The sequence below is a fragment of the Hemitrygon akajei genome, chromosome 4 (assembly GCF_048418815.1).
Source record: "Hemitrygon akajei chromosome 4, sHemAka1.3, whole genome shotgun sequence".
NCBI lineage: Eukaryota > Metazoa > Chordata > Chondrichthyes > Myliobatiformes > Dasyatidae > Hemitrygon > Hemitrygon akajei.
This window is the reverse complement of record NC_133127.1, coordinates 131,196,974-131,214,630: the sequence shown is the minus strand read 5'-3', so window position 1 is coordinate 131,214,630 and position 17,657 is coordinate 131,196,974. Positions and strand designations below refer to the sequence as shown.

The 17,657-nt window shown below is 42.4% G+C and overlaps 1 protein-coding gene across 4 annotated transcripts in view; it reads left to right on the top strand.

Annotated features, from left to right (window-relative positions):
* The window catches only part of amotl1 (angiomotin like 1), a 148,372-nt gene that overhangs the window by 64,122 nt on the left and 66,593 nt on the right, over nucleotides 1-17,657 (top strand). For all 4 annotated transcript variants that reach the window (XM_073043316.1, XM_073043315.1, XM_073043318.1 and 1 more), the window contains 3 exons: nucleotides 3,649-3,795; nucleotides 4,371-5,298; nucleotides 11,609-11,882. In XM_073043316.1, coding sequence (XP_072899417.1) covers nucleotides 3,649-3,795; nucleotides 4,371-5,298; nucleotides 11,609-11,882 — 1,349 coding nt within the window. The remainder of the gene's footprint in view (nucleotides 1-3,648; nucleotides 3,796-4,370; nucleotides 5,299-11,608; nucleotides 11,883-17,657) is intronic.

The window sequence follows — 17,657 nt, the reverse complement described above, 5'->3', positions numbered from 1 at the left end:
ACAGACCCCTGTGGAACACTGCTAATAACCAGTAGCCAATCAGAAAAGGCTCCCTTTATTCCCAGTCTTCACCTCCTGCCAATCAACTACTGCTTTATCCATGCTAGAACCTTTCTTGTAATACCTTGGGCTCGCAGCTTGTTAAGGAGCCTCGTATAGCACCTAGTCAAATGCCTTCTGAAAATCCAAGTACACAACATCAACCATTTCTCCTTTATCTATTCTGCTTGTTACTTCTTCAAAGAATTTCAATAGATTTGTCAGGCAAAATTTTCTCTTGAGGAAACCATGCTGACTAGAGACTAATTTATCATGTTCCCTGTGACCTAATTCTTAATATTGATTCCAACATCTTCCCAACCACTGTAGCCAGACTAACTGGCCTATAGTTTCTTCTGCCTCTCTCCCTTCTTGAAGAGTGGAGTGATATTTCCCATTTTCCAATCTTCCAGAGCCATTCCAAAATTTAGTGATTCTTGAAAATCGTTATTAATGCCTCCATGAGTGTCTTCAGATGCTCTTTCAGAACTCTGAGGTGTGCACCATCTGTTCCAGGTGACTAATCTAACTTCAGACCTTTCAATTTCTCAAGAACCTTTTCTAATCATGGTAACTTCACACACTTCTTGCCCCCTGACATCTGGAGCTTCCACTGTTCTGCTAGTATCTTCCACAGTGAAGACTGGTGCAAGAAACTTATCCAGTTCATCCACTATTTTGTTGTCCCCCATTACTACTGCTCCAGCATTGTTTTCCAGTGGTCTGATATCCACTCTTGCCTCTCTTTTATACTTTATGTATCTGAAGAAACTTCTGGTATCCTCGTTAATATTATTGGCTAGCTTACTTTCACATTCCATTGCTACCTTCATAACAACTTTTTTAGTTGCCTTCTGTTGGTTTTTAAAAGCTTCCCAATCCTTTAACTTTCCTCTAATCTTTGCTGTATTAATCTTTGCCTTTGGCTTTTATGTTGGCTTTGACTTGTTAGCTATGGTTGTGCCATCTTTCCTTTAGAATGCTTCTTCCTCTTTGGGATGTATCTTGTGCCTTCTGAATTGCTTCCAGAAATTCCAGCCAATTCCAGCTCCTCTGCCATCATCACTGTTCTGTCCTCCTTCATCCTCTGGGGTTTCTTCAGCACAAACATTTGAAGTCTGCGACTGATCATTATAACAGCTTCTATATAAGCTTTAGCTTGTTTTTTTTTTCAGTTCAGTTGTCTTTGAATTACTGCAACCTTGCAGAGAGGAGAATAACTAACTCTGGATGGTTCCGTACTCTTCTATTTTCTATGGACTTTAATTGCCATCTATGACAGTGGCTAGTGGCTACATTGAAGCAGCAACCAGGAGTTGTTAATATCGCCCAAATTCATAACCCCAGCTAGAAATCAGCTCATAGAGTCTATACTGACCATGATGCCCACTCATCTCCTGTTATTTTCACCTTTAAAAAGTGGGAATTTTAAAACAATCCAACATAAAATGATTTTTAGACCCTTGGAGATAGTTAAGCTATTATTATATTTCAGTGCGCTATCGAACTTAGTTGCATCTTTTCACAAAGCATAATGTTTTATCATCAGGAGCATTTCCCAAACAGTTCAAATCCCAGGCATTTCACAGATTATGCTGGATAAATCTCTGATAGAGCACTCTGGAGGGGAAAGCAGAGAATCTTTGTGGTTCTCCACATTTAGAAGAAGCTGTGTACTCCTTAGGTTGTGTCATTATTTCTATTATTAAGACAACTACTGATAGTGTCACCTAGTTCTCCTCAATAATTTCTGGCCTGTGCTGGAAGACCTTTGAAATGAGTACTGTTCACATATTGCTGATCCATAATGTCCCTGGCCTTAGCTCCACCTGTAAGTACACTAATCTCCTGATGCCTGATGTTCCTAACCCTGGCATCAACCATGTACCCAGATTACTTTCTGGACCCTACCTCTGACAAATCTACCCATGTTTCGGATCCCAAGTGTTCCTAACTCGGCAACATGAAACAACATCAAATGCAATCTGCCTCATGGCAAGCAGGATGCACAGGCAAGGAATTTGAAGAAAAGGGGTATGTTACTAACGCTCTCTGTAATATGTGGCCAATCTCATAAATGTATAGATCCATGGACAGCAAGTCAATGAATAATGACTTTGCATTTAACAATTCAAATTAAGTAGGATTGCCATTGAAAGTAACCCACAGACCTGTTTTTGCTTATTGAAGGCCTGAGGTGGCATCCAATTTGTGGTAACTGGCAACCAATTCCAGAAAAAAATCAATGGAATAAATTTACCCCATTAAGATCTGCAAAGCAAGAACATAAAATATAGGAGCAGGAGTCGGCCATCTGGCCAGTCAAATCTGCTCTGCCATTTAATAAAATTGTGGTTGATCTGGCCGTGAACTCAGCTAGCTCCCTTTTCCCCGTAAATCCTTCATTTCTCTGCTTTGCAAAAATTTGTTTAACTGTGGTTTAAATATATTTAATGAGGTAGCCTTTAGTGCTTCCCTGAAAAAAAGAATTCCACTGATTCACTGGTTGAAAAGATGGTGTTGGTTCTGCTTCATAATTTTGTCTTCAAATCTGGTTATTTCTGTTTTCTGAAATTTGCTTTGATCTATTTTATCGCTAGTCTTGGGAACTATTTTGCTCTTAATGCCTCAATTTCTAAAAGAAACTCTCCTTTGGTTGAAAATCAAACATTTAGGGCTAAGCTCAACGACCCAGTCTTTAGTACCGCAGTAGAACAGCCAGCCATGGCATTAGTATTATATCATAGTAGAAAGCAGTCCTTTGTGTTCACATTCGCTTCTCTGCACTTTAAATGGAATTGAACCTGGAAACACTGATAGTTACAAAGTGGACAGACTGCCGTATTTCTCAACATCTGAGTACACTCAGCAACTCACTTAGTTCATTGTGCTTTATTTCCTGGCATTGTGTAGGGAAGAATACTGCTGGCTCTCATAGCTACCGTTGAGAAGCCTAAAGTCCCACAGCACCAGATTCAAGAACGGCTACTTTCCTTCAACCATTTGGTTCTTGAAGCATCCAACAAAAGCCAAATCACTAGATTTTTAGCAACAATGTGACCAATTTGATCACATTGCACAAAAATGGACCTTTGTTTCAATTGTATTCTATTCTGTAAAAAATTGCGTATAATTTTTTAAAATATGTTTTTCTTGTGAATGCTAAGTGCCTGTGATGCTGTGGAAAGGTTTTCATTTCACCTGTGCATACATGTCCTTGTGCATACAACAATAAGCTCAACTTTGATCTTTTAAAACTTTTAAAGCTAGAAAAAAAAGGAGAGGGAATTCAGCACATTGCACAGGAATTTGGACCAATGCCTCTTAATGGTGGTATCTAGTAGTGCAGAAAGTAGGAAGGAAAATAAAAAATCAAGGAACATTGATAGTTTGCACTAGATTGGTTTTAAAATATACTAAGAACATAAGCAAGTAAAAATAAACTAAAATTACTGTCAAATTTTATTTTTTGTTATCTTTCCATCTTATCTTGTTATCTATCATCAAATGATAGTACTGTACTTACAACGAAGAGCCCAAGAATGCCCGGTCTTTGTTGTAAACTAGGTGGATTGCTGCTGTTAATTGACATTTTCTTTTAATTTACAGACTCCTTTGATGCCTATTACCCTGGTACGCCATTTTGTCTATTAGAACAAAATGGATATCTATATGAACAGGGTTCTTATGAAGAGGTTGAACTGTGTCATGCACATTTTCTATTAAATAGAGAAGAAACTGATGCAAGTGAAGAAGGTACCTTTTTGTCTGACTTTTCACTGATAGCAAGAGTTAAATGAAAATGGAGTTCTGCTCTGTATTGGGGGATGTGGTCTGGAAAAATTACTTCTATTAATGAGAGATTCAAGATGTGTTCTTGAAATTGAAGTTCGGTTTATATCAATAACTTGCAAATGCTCCATTTATTTCTTTTAGACTTCTAAGTTTAGATAAACTGACAGCATAAATGAGTGTTCTTTTGAACTCACTGTTCTCTTGTGAACATAGATTTAAATCCCCAGTGCCTTACAGAACAGCACGACAATACATTTCAAAGAAATCAATGCATTGCAGGTCTCCTTTGAGTACCTAAAGAAAGATATTGCATTGTTCTCCTCTTTCTTGACACTTCCCAGACACTAAAATATTTTAGAAGTCCATTTAGCCTTTGTGTTACATAACAAACACAAAGGATAGTGGTGCACAACAAAGTTAGAGAAATGTAAATAATCAGGTAATACATTTTAAAGTAATACAAATGTAGAGAAAATAATGCCACTGCCTCTATTTTAAGTTAAGCACATAAAAAATATAACACTTCTTTTTTCTAGGTAAAGAGCTACTTTCCAGCCACCCTCCTCAGGAACTCATCAGGGCTCCGAAATTTGAAATGCGAGATTCGGAAGAAGTAGCAACAGGAAATGTTTTGCAGCGCTTAATTCAGGAGCATTTAAGGTATGGGAATCCAAATGAGAACATGAACTTACTGGCAATACAACAGCAAGCCACGGGGAGTGCAGGACCATCCAACGGCATTGGGAGCACGCACTCTTCTACAGAAAACCTTGTTCAGGAAGATCTACAAATGGTCCACCAGTCAGCACGCCAAGAACCTCAAGGGCAAGAGCATCAGGGGGACAACACTGTGATGGAGAAGCAGGCTCAACTCACTATAGTGCAGCAAAATATTGACGAGCTACCAACCTATGAGGAAGCCAAAGCACAGTCTCAGTTCTTCAGAGGACAGCAGCATACAACTGTTCCTCCTGGTTTATATGTTACCGGAGCCACCAGTCAGAAAGCAAAAACTGAGGGGCGACCTACAGTCAACCGAGTAAGCTCTGGGCAGGTGCACAAAGATGAAGCACTGAAAGAACTTAAACAAGGTCATGTTCGTTCACTTAGTGAGAGGTTAATGCAACTTTCTCTGGAACGGAATGGTGTAAAGTCACATCCTGCTGTCTCAAGCAACAATATTCCTTCCCAACAAAGTAACAAAGTCTTCAAGAATGGGGGACAACCATCTCCACAGACCCCCACAAAAGGAGTAGATTCAAGAGGTCCACCTCCAGAATACCCATTTAAAGTCAGGCAGATATTTTCAACACTTAATCAATCTCAAGAGCTTGGGCACTTCTACAATGATGCCCCCTCAGGAATTCTTCAGGAATTGCCAAAACCATATACTGGCACTCTTGCCATTAGACAGGAGGCAACCATCCTACGATATCAATCACCACCAGAATATGGGTCGGCTAGGTAATAACAGTTCTGCTTGCACTTTTTGCAAAAATGCATGTTATATAGAAGAAATTGTGGAAGTATAATGTTAGATTCCTTATGATGTGTACAGATTAGTTTACAGACCAGCGTCTGGGATTGTTTTCCTGTTTTTACTAGCATTTCTAGAAATAGTATCAGCTGTATGAGACTTTGATCCTAACCTTGTGCACACTTCACAAATTCAAAGATGGGTTTCATGAGAATTTTGGTCCGTTTAAAATGCGAGCATTCATTTATAGAATTTTGACCTTTCAAGTTTCTGTCACGCTTGTAAAGAACATTTCGATTTACGTTCTGAATTCTCTGGTCGTATATTCCCAGTGAAGACTATGCTCTGAAAGGTTGGATCAAAGGATGGTTTGCATCACTGCTGTGCCACTCCGTCGATCTGCGGTGCCTATATGCATCACATGCGCACACTATACCGATAGGTTGTGAGACTTTTGAATTTGCACTTGCAGAACATGGATACCTCTAGATTTAAAAAAAATAAGCCGTAGGAAGAACGGCAGTGTGGCAGTTAGCATAATGCTATTTCAGCGCCAGCAACCTGGGTTTAGTTCCACCTCTGTCTGTAAGGAGTTTATACCTTCCTCAGTGACTGCTTGGATTTCCTCCCGGTGGTCCAGTTCCCTCCCATATTCCAATGATCTAGGGGTTTGTAGATTGATTGGTCGCATGGGTGTAATTGGGCGGCATGGGCTCATTGAGCATGTTACTGTGCCATATCTCTAAATAATGAATAAATAGAAGAACTCTACATTTCAAAGTACTATTTGCAGAGTCAAATGCATGGGCACCTCTTCTGATGTAGGGTTTCAACCTGAACCTTCAACCATCCTTTGCCCCATATATGTTGCTTGCCCTATTGAGTTCTTGCAGTACTGTCACTGATGAAAATAACGATGAATATAATTTGGAATGATAAATTAAAATCATCACCCAAGAATAATTTTGCTTTTTTCCCTCTCATCATAAGCCTGAAGTTAACATTAGTTTTCTCTACAAGCTATGTAAAATTAATTTTGGAGGTCACTTCTATCTCCATTTTCATTCAGTGGTACAGTTTAGTTATATAGTACACTAGGTATAATATTTTCTGGCTTTTATACTGACTTTGGAAGTTAAATTACTGGCATTTCAGCTCACCGGGTCTATTGGAAAAAATTCTGCACTTCCTAAGCTCAGCAGTTCCCTCCCGTTGGATAATCCTCTGATATTTGCCATTATCTGGGACAGGTGTGGTGAACCTATGGCACGTGTGCCCTGTGTAAGTTTGTTGGCACGTGGTACACAGTACCACCCCTTGATTCCTTAAACCCCAGTCATAATAAAAAAGGTAACTAATGATTATCTTTACTACCAAATTAAGCAGCAAGTGACTTTTTTACAACCTGAGATCAATGAGATGTCTTCACAAGAAAGATTTCACGCTGGTTTGACTGGATGGGTTGTGAGATCACCTGAAGTTGGATAATACAGTTTGCTATCCCTGCAGACCTGATCTGCACATTGATATTTTGGATAGTAAACAATTACAATCTCAATACTACTTAAAAGCAATGTTTTTGTTCAATTGTCTTTTTAAAAGATTAATGTTAGTAATTTTGACAAGTTTTCTAAAATGTTTCGGTTATTTCAGTCTGTCTCTGTTGTACTATCATTAATAATTGTAAAACAGTGAATACACATAAGTAAGAGGACTCCTCCCTTTTCCTTAAAAAAGCCATAAGTATTGTTAAGTATTCATTAATCAATGATAATCTCTGCTCAAAATTACCATAACAGGTGAGAGAATATTTTAAGAAGATTATTGCCAATTTGGGTACACCCTCTCAAAATGGTTCACCACTCCTGATTTCTGGGATATCATCTCTATCTATACTTCTCCATCATTGGTTCAAGCTAGCAGACAATGCTTAGTTATAGCTGTAGAGATTGGGCGCTGTAAGAAGAATGTTGAGCTCCGGTGTTCTCAACTACACTTGTCTGTGTCCTGTTTGCTTACATTTGGTAACATGTGCAGGAAATGGCTGCAGGACGATATCAATTAGTTTCTAAATTTATGTTCTTAATGGTTTTGTCTGTCAGTGGCAACTTCGCTTAAACTTATGAAAGGTAGCAATTGTGTTTACATTAAGAGTTGGCATATTTTTTAAATGAGCGAAGGGAGTTAATTGTGTACTTCTTGTGAGTCCAAACGATATGAGAGGCATTTGTTAGAATGAGGTAAGAGTAGGGATAAAACTAGCAAGGAGGGAAAGCAATTTGCTGGTCAGAGGCATACTGAAGGAGGTGAAAAGATTTGAAGGCGGGAGGGCAATATTCTTTCAAGTAGCAGTTCAATTTCACAATGTTCAATAATGTTTCTCTGGAGAAAGTTAATGCTGCATTTCATTGGTGTACCATTTACTTTAGTGGTGCTGGGTTCTTTCATTCTTCATCCAGTATGCCACACACTTTATCTAATTACAGTAGAACTTATCAGTAAACTGGTCACATTGCTGGTTTGAGTTCCACCAAGGCATTATGAGGAAAGATCATGGTCTAGTGCCCACCCATCACTGGACACTGAGAAGTTGGGTTCTGTATAATAACCTCTCAAAATTTATCACTGATCCCATGTTTAGGAAAGAAAAATGATGTGAGATAAATATTATAAGCAAATGTAAATGTAAGATGCAGTGAATGACTACAATGAGCCCCACATTGCTCAATTGTAATTGTTATGAATAAAGTATTTTTTGTGGTGAGGGAAACAAAAGTTTGAATGGAGCGTCAGTACTTGTCAGGTGTACTAGTGATCTCAGGCTAAGTTTGCAGACTTTGAAATCCAAAAGCGGGGCATCCTGGTGGAACTCTGTACTGTTACATTGCAAATAATGAGGAGCCCAGATTAAAACTTGACTGTAAGGGAAGATTGTCCTTGAGAATCCACGCTCCCACTGAAATCGGTGCATAAAAGTTGGCAGTTCGACACACTAGTAAATGTTATTATTTCACCAACAATAGGTTTCAAAAGGTACATTTAATGTCAGTGAAATATATACAATATACATCCTGAAATTTTTTTTCTTCGCAGACATCCACAAAAACAGAGGAGTGCCCCAAAGAATGAATGACAGTTAAAACGTTAGAACTCCAAAGACCACCTCCCCAGTTCCTCCCTCCCACGCACAAGCAACAGCAAGGCAACAACCTTCCCCCCCCCACCAGCAAAAACAAAACACCAGCACCCTCCACCAAGCACTCAAGCATGCAGCAAAGCATCAGTAAAGACACAGACTTGCAGTACCCCAAAAACTACTTTTTCACCCAGTCATTCAACATACCACAGGCTCTCGCTCTCTCCCTAATAAGGGAAAAAGAGGTGTCTCTTATATTTTGTCTTCATATTTTCTTAAGCATCTAAACCATAAAGATTCAGAAATGTCAATATCATTCAGTCTTGGTTTGTTAACTTCCAGACAGCATTTATAGCTGTGAAATCCTATATCTCAGAAGTATATGTTTAATTTCAGCCTGTAACAACAGCAAACAAACTTACCTACCCACCAGTTGTATTCTCAGCCAGATATTTTTAGAAATTTTACAGTAAAACAATTACTAATCATATCAGATTTATTGCTTAAGTCATGTTAATTCTGTACTTGGAAATAGCCTGTTTGTGTCTACATGATTTTATGCCTCTTCTTGCAGAATTTTTGAAGACACACTGCTGTGATTTCCCCATAATATGCCTTTCCACTCAAATAATGCACGACAATGCAGAACAATATTCAGCTTAAAAAGAGGTGCCAGCAAACTTTATAAATCAACTAGCTGTGTGATTTTGAAATCACTCAAAAATAGAATAATGTCAATATTCAAAGGTAGTTTATAAGAATGTAGTACACCACTGTGTTACTGAGATATCAGTGAACATAAGCCCACAGAGTTTATGTTACAAAGGAGCCACTATTTGGCGAATAGTTATGTCATTTTTGCTGTGGAAATTTCCAGTAGATTGAGTGAAATGCAGTAGCAAGTCAAAATACTTTAGCAATGCTGGGACTAATGTGTTGCAAACTTAAAAATTTGGCATGCAGCCATAGTTTGCTGGGCTGACCATTCTAAACACTATCCTAAAGAAACAGAAAATGTTCTGTTCTCCTGTCTTTGTTCCTCAGTGCAAGTACAAATAATCCAGTTGTTCAGTCGTTCTATAGCAAAGTCTAATCAATGTTCTGGATAACTCCCTCAAGAAAGGGAGAAAAAATCTTGCAATGAATTATTTGGCTTTCTAGTGATTCGTTTTAAAAATGTCTCCCAGAAGATTTGCATTATATTTGAATTTTAAATAAGCTGTCTAAGTACTTTATAAAAAAAAAAATTAGCGATGTAGAATAAAAGACAAAGGATATTTTGGAAAGACAAGGTTGAGTTCGATATTGGTTGGCCCTTAACTAGAAGAATTTCTTAGATTTTGGGTGCAGCTGTTTGAATTATATGAAAACCAAATCCACAAGAGATTTGAAGATGCAAAGACCATTTGTATCTAGAATATTCTTTTTCTCCATTTTCATTTTTTGCAAAGATATTTTTGTAGTGAGTGGAAAAAAAAGCTTAAACCAATGAAAAATACAGATTGAGAAATGAACTGAATAATGTATGGAATTGTGTGCCAGCAGGAACATAAACTAGTGGTTCATTTTGTTTTAAAAAAAAAAGTGTTTAAATGGCCAACTGAAGGGCTGGCAAGACTTGTTTTCAGAAGATTAATTTAGAAGCAGTGTTTACAAATGACAAGAGATTTCATGAGCTCCAACACTGGGTCTGGCATGGTGCATCCTGTAACATGAGCTCACTAGTGACCCTAGTTGTAAGTTAGGTTTTGTACATACTGTGCCTATAAAACAAATTCACCCATCTGGGAGTTTCCTTGTTTTATTGTTTTACAACATTGAATCACAGTGGATTTAATTTGGCTATTTTGACACTGATCAACAGGAAAAGACTCTTTTGTGTTAAAGTGAAAACAGATCTCTACGTAAGTGATCTAAATTAATTACAAATATAAAACACAATATAATTGACTGCATAAGTATTCACCCCCTTCAAGCCACTATTTAGTGATGAATTGGCGTGTCGTATTAAAGGGGGTGACTACTCACGCCATCAATAATTTTGTGTTTTATATTTGTAATTGATGTAGATTACTTGGTGTAGAGATCTGTTTTCACATTGCCATGAAAGTGTCTTTTTCTGTTGATCAGAAAAAAAGCCAAATTAAATCTACTGTGATTCAATGTTGTAAAACACTATAACATGAAAACTTCTGGGGACGGGGGCGGGGAGAAATACTTCTTATAGACACTGTAGTTGTGGAGCTATACAGCACAGATACAGGCCCTTCAGACCAGCGAATCTATATGCCAACCATGGTGCCCACCCAGTTAGTCCCAATGTCCTGTACTTGGTTCATTATTCCTCTTAAATTCTGCCCCTCCATGAACTTATCTAACTGCTTGTTAAATGGTACTATTGTACCTGCCTTAACCACTTGTGGCAGCTTGTTTCATATACTCACCATCCACTGCATGAAAAAGTTGCCCCTTGGGTCCCTTTTAAGTCTTTCCCTTTAGCTGCTGGAATATACAAGCATGGGGCATAGATTTAGAGAGATCTATACTGCATGGTGGCATGTTGGAGCAATTGAGCTTGACTTGACTGGTATATTTGATCATTGAGCCCCTCTTTCTGGGGGTGGGTAGAGAGGTGGATATAGTGGTTAAAATTTTTATAGGAATAAGCAGGAAAGGCAATTTTTTTAAACAATGAATCCTGTCATATTACAGGGAACATTGAAGTCCCAATAAGGAATGAGGTGAAGGAGAGCTAGCAAACTGGACCTTATTGTGCTTTATGTGAATCGGTGAACATGATAGTTAAGTTGTAGAATTTGGATTTTGTCGTTATTATGACTAATCTGAAAGTTTGAACCTGACTATACTATCAAGTGAAATTTACCAAATGGATTCAATAGACATCAAAATGTGATAGCAGATCGCAATGGGTCAAGTGGTCAACAGCTTGGTCAAAGTGGGAGGTTTTAAGGAGTATCACATTGGAATAATGGTGGAAAGCTTTTGGAATGGAATTCCAGAGGTTCTTAGCCACATAGACATCACTATCCAGATGTCCTGAGACCTTAAAGTGTGATGCAGCTAGATGCAATATAAAGCGAGCCATTTCATGCACTTGTATTAATTTTATCTTTATTGTGATACTTGCTTTGTTTTACTAGGCAATGCCAGGCATTTTGTCAACCACAGCCATTGCAGCACCACAGCCCCATGTCTTCCCAGAGCTCACTGGAAAAAAATCAGTTGCAGCTTGCAACAATCCAGCCTGTTTCTCCCCAGCCACAGCCAGCATCTGCCTCAAACCAACAATTTTCCGTTGACGCTGTTTCAATTGTGGCACGTGCACAGCAGATGGTGGAGATGTTATCAGAGGAAAACCGAGCCCTGCGCCAGGAGCTGGATGGTTTTTGTGAGAAAACTGCAAAGCTACAAAAGGTACTATGGTTCCTTTGTTCTTTCACATTAACAACCAGCCAAGTCTCAAAGGTAGTTCATTGTTAAGGTATTTGTAGCAGTTGCTAGCCATATGAGTTAATCTGTTATATAGCCAATTTCTAAAAGCAACATAACTGCCTCCATTAACTCGAAGGAACAGATAAATAAAAGCTGCATATCAAGAAACTAGAGCCTAAACATGTTATGATTTTAGGAATGTTTTCAAGAATAAACCATGTTACATCAAAATCTACTGAACAGAGCCCCGATGTTGAACACTACTCAAGAGGAATAAGCATAACCAAGTGTGACAGTATCTTGGCTGAGATGCTGTACTCAGTATTTTTCAGTAACAACTGATGATTCTATTCTATTACTTAATCCATTACTATTTCAAGGCTATTTGGCGCTTTCTCAGTGTATCCAGTCTTTTTTTTCACTCTGGTTGATGTACACATGTGGTTATCAAAAAACAATCTGCTAGAGGGTCAACCGTGAAGGGAGATAGACAACTTGATTGATGTTTTGGGCTGAGATCCTTCATCTGGGCTGAAAGTACAGGAGGGAGTTAGCAACCCACAGTTACCAAGGCTACACCACCTCCCATCCTTTCCTTAATAAGGAGGCCATTCCTTTCTCATAGTTTCTCCATCTCTGCTGCACCTGCTTTTGAGGTAGGGCCTTCCGCTCCAGTGCATCTGTGATAACCTCTTTTTTTTGAGGAAGTATGGCTCTTCCCTGCACCTGGAGCCCTCACCCACCTCCCCTCCATTACCTATAATTCCCTTCTACTCTCGCCCCACCTCTGCCCAGACAGAGAGAGTTTCCTTGGTCTTTGCCTTTCACTGCATGAACCTCTAAACAGTGCATCACTCTTAAAAATTTCCACCAGTTGCAATGTGATACCACTGCCAGCTGCATCCTTCCTTCACCATTCCTTTCTGCTTTCTCTCCATGACTCCCTGGTTCACTCATCCCTTAACTCCCCATAAACTTACCCCTACAACCAGAGGAGTGACACATGTACTACACCTCTTTGCTTATCACCATTCAGGGATCTAACAGCCCTTACATGCATCTCCTCCTTGTCTGTTGCATTCTGTGCTCTTGAGTTGGCCTCCTCTGAATCAGTGGCACCAAGCATAGACTCACCAAGCACAGACTCACCAAGCACCACAGTGGCCGTCGGAAGTTGACTGTTGCAAGCCATTTTAATTCCATTCCCATGCTGGCATGTTGGTCTTCAGCCTCCTGCATTGCCAATGTGAGGCCAAACACGAACTGGAATAACAGTGCCTTGTATTCCACCTGCGAGGTCTACAGCGTTACAATGTGAATATTGAATTCTGCAATTTCAGGTAAACTGCTTCATCTCTGTCCTTTTATCTCTCCTTTCGATGAACCCAGGGTCCTCTCACACACCCTTCTTTTCAAATACACCCCCAGCCCCCATCACCAGCTTCATTCCCCTCCCCTAGCTACTCCACCTTGTCATCACCCACACACTCTTGCCACTGGATCCCCTCTCGCCCCGTTCCCATTTGTTCACCTTCCCTCCTTGTATTTGGTTCCACTCTTCACCTTCCTTTCTTAGCAGATTCCATGATCTTCAGCCTTGTATCTCCACCTGTTACTTCCTTGCCTTCCCACTCCCATTGGACTCCATCTGTCAATCTGGCCCTTCCCCCTCATTACACCTAGTGCTTGCCAGAACTTGCCCCACCCTTTCCCTTAACCTCGTTACACTGGTTATCTCCCCTTTTCTACTGTTTCAGGTGCAGTGAAGGGTCTCAGCCCAAAGCATCAACTGTTTCCCTCCAGAGGTGCTGCCTGACTTGCTGAGTTGCTCTGTCAGCTTGCTTTTTGCTCTAGATTTCATCATCTGCAGTTGCTTGTGTCTCCATGTGTTTATCGTGCCCAAGGACAAATTAGGAGCCTCCAGTGTAATTAGAGTTTAATAGGGGATCTCAGCAAAAGGTTCCTGTTGCTAGTGGCCTTAGAAATATGGATTGTGGATCTCGAGCAGTGCAGTACTCAAACTATATTGTGTGCTTGTAGTTACTAAAGTTCTGCGTGTTTGCCATCACTCCTCTCAAATGTCTCCATGAATTGACACGGTCCATTACATGACTTTTCAGTAGGCTGGTCCTGGATGGCTCCTTGAGCTGCTGTTAAGACCCAACTTTTATTTGGCTGCTTTATGCTGTTAGGATGCCATTTGCGTTTGCTTCTCTTCATCTGGAGTGCTGGCAGATTGAATTTAATCTCTACAAGTGCGAGGCGATGCAGTTTGGGAAGTCAAATAGGAGTGTGACATGCAGAGTAACTAGCAGGGTGCTGAGCGATGTTGATGAGCAGAAACCTAGGGGTCCAAATCCATGATTTCCCGAAAGTGGCAGCACAGCAACGGGCAGTGAAAAGCAATGTAGCGTACTTGTATATTGCAATTTCACAAACCACTAGTTAGGCTACAACTGGAGTATTGTGCATAAGGTCTTATCACCACCCTATGGGAAGCTAGTGAATGTGCTGGCGAAAATGCAGAAGATTCACCAGGCTGTTGCCTGGCTTTTAGCTATGAGGAGGTAATGGATGGGCTGGGCTTACTTTTTTAGCAGCAAAATCAGAACCAGGTTTATTAACACTGACGTATAGCGTGAAATTTGTTGTTTTGCAGCAGCAGGACAGTTCAGTAGTACTGGAAAGAGGCTGAGAGGTAAATCAAAAACAAAAAGGCATACTTTTAAGGTGAGTGGTAGGAGATTTAAAAGGACATCTAAGGCAAGTTTGTTTATATTGTTAGTGGTTGATATCTGGAATATGGTGCCTAAGCAGGTGGTGGAGTCAGATACAATTTTATAAATGTAAGATACATTTAGTCAGGTGGTTAACTAGATGAGGAATAGAACGGTGCGAAACTAATGAGGGCAAATGGGATTAAAGTAGTCAGGCATGGCCACTGAGAGCTGATGGTCACTCTCCTGTGCTCTCTAACTCTGATCAATTTAGCAAAGAAAAATGTTAGCATTTGTCGATGCTTCTGATTGGAAATATCTATCAATGTGAATCAGAAAAGGAGACAGATATTTGATAAAGAGAATTAGTTCCATGTGGTGACCCACTTTCTGCGAACCGGCTCACAAATAGCCAGCGCGTGGGGGGAGACTTTGGTAATGCACCTCTGACGTCATTTCCGCCTGGAGAGGACGGGCACTAGGGATTAAATGCCAGCGCCGCGAAGTTTGAATAAACTAGTCTCCGAACAACTTACCGACTGCGTGTCGTTATTTCAGCGCTGTGTGTAGCACATCGCTACATTGGTGACCCCGACGGTCCAAACGGGATTTGGACCAAGGATGACCGACTCTTCATCTGTTCACGCAGTTTCGCTAAAACTGCTGACTTTCTGGACGCTGCGACCACGCGTGTGGTTTAGCCAAGCAGAAGCCCAGTTCCAGATTCAGCAGATATCCTCTGATTCCACACGTTACTATCACGTGGTGAGCGCCCTTGACCAGGAGACGGCCGCCCAGGTTGCGGATTTCATACAGTCGCCCCCGGAAGAAGGCAGTTCACGGCAGCCATGCCCAGTGCATTCAAAGCACTGCTCATTGGGACCTTTGGCCTCTCACGGCGTGAGCGAGGTGCCCGCCTGCTTCACCTGGACGGTTTGGGAGACAGACTGCCGTTAGCATTGATGAACGAGATGCTGTCTCTGGCTGACGGACACAAGCCCTGCCTCATGTTCGAGCAAGCGTTCCTGGAGCAACTGCCCGAGGACATACATTTGCTGCTGGCCGACGCAGATTTCAGCGACCCCCGGAAGGTGGCGGCCCGGGCAGACGTGCTGTGGAAAGCGTGGCATCCGTCGGTCAGATTACCAGACCACGCACCCAACAGCAGACCAGACTAGGCCTGGCAGGGGGGCGCGCACAACACAGAGGCAGGAGTGAGGAGGCCAGTGAACAGTGGTGTTTCTACCACCAGCGGTGGGGCACAAAAGCCCGCCATTGTCGCCCGCCCTGCAAGGGCCAGGGCCAGGGCCAGCTGCCCCTAATGACTATGGCGGCTGGCCACCAGGACAGCCTCTTGTACGTCTGGGACAAACAGTCGGGACGCCGCTTCTTGGTCGACACCAGAGCGGAGATCAGTGTCTTGCCCCCGACGGGGTACGACACCTGCAAAAGGAAGCCAGGACCCACCCTGAGGGCCGCAAACGGCAGCACGATACGGACCTTCGGCACCCGCACAGTGCAGCTGCAGTTCAGCGCCAGCCTGTTCACGTGGGACTTCACACTGATCACGGTGGCCCAACCACTCCTGGGGGCGGACTTCTTGCGAGCTCACAGCCTGCTGGTCGACTTGCAAGGGAAAAGACTGGTACATGCCGAGACTTTCCAAACGTTCTCCCTGGGTGAAGCCAAGTTGCCGGCCCCACACCTGGACTCCATCACGCTGTCGGACAACGTATTCACCAGAATCCTGGCGGACTTTCCATTGATTCTGGCACCGCAGTTCATGGCAGCCATGCCCAGACACGGGGTACAGCACCACATTCTGACCCTGGGACCACCCCTCCACGCCCGCGCACGAAGGCTCCCCCCGGAAAAGCTTCGCCTGGCGAAGGAGGAATTCAAGAGGATGGAGGAATTGGGGATCGTACGGAGGTCCAGCAGCCCATGGGCCTCCCCCCTGCACATGGTGCACAAAGCAGCCGGGGGTTGGAAACCATGCGGCGACTACAGCAGGCTGAACAAGGCTACCACTCCAGACCGCTATCCAGTGCCACACATACAGGACTTTGCAGCAAACCTGCACAGGGCAAGAATCTTTTCCAAAGTAGACCTCATCCAGGGATACCATCAAATCCCGGTGCACCCTGAAGACATCCCCAAAACAGCACTCATCACCCCGTTCGGCCTGTTCAAGTTCCTCCGAATGCCGTTCGGCCTGAAGAATGCCGCACAGACGTTCCAGCGGCTAATGGATGTGGTGGGACACGACCTGGACTTTGCGTTCATCTATTTGGACGACATCCTTATAGTCAGCAGTTGTCATCAGGAGCATCTGTCCCAACTCCGCCAGCTCTACTCCCGCCTGAGTGATTTCGGCCTCACGATCAACCCGACCAAATGCAGGTTCAGTCTCGATACCATCGACTTCCTGGGCCACAGGATTACCAAAGACGGGGCAACACCCCTGCCCACCAAGGTAGACGCGATCCGTCACTTTGCCCGACCCAACACGGTCAAAGGCCTGCAGGAGTTCGTTGGTATGGTGAACTTCTACTACCGTTTCCTCCCTTCAGCAGCCCATATCATGCGCCCTTTGTACACCCTGATGTCGAGTAAAGGCAAGGACATTACTTGGGACGAGGAGGCTGCAGCCACTTTCGTTAAAGCCAAGGAAGCCTTGGCAGATGCCGCGATGCTGGTGCACCCCAGAACGGATGTTCCGACCGCCCTCACGGTGGATGCATCCGACACAGCAGTCGGTGGGGTGCTGGAGCAGCTCATCGAGGGGCGCTGGCAACCCCTGGCGTTCTTCAGCAAGCAATCTATGACCACCCGAACTCAAGTACAGTGCTTTTGACCAGGAGCTGTTGGCACTGTATCTGGCAATCCGGCATTTCAGGTACTTCTTAGAAGGCAGGCTGTTCACCGCGTTCACGGACCACAAACCGTTGACCTTCGCGTTCACGAAGGTGTCCGATCCCTGGTCGGCTCACCAGCAGCGACATCTGTCCTACATCTCCAAGTACACGACGGACATCCA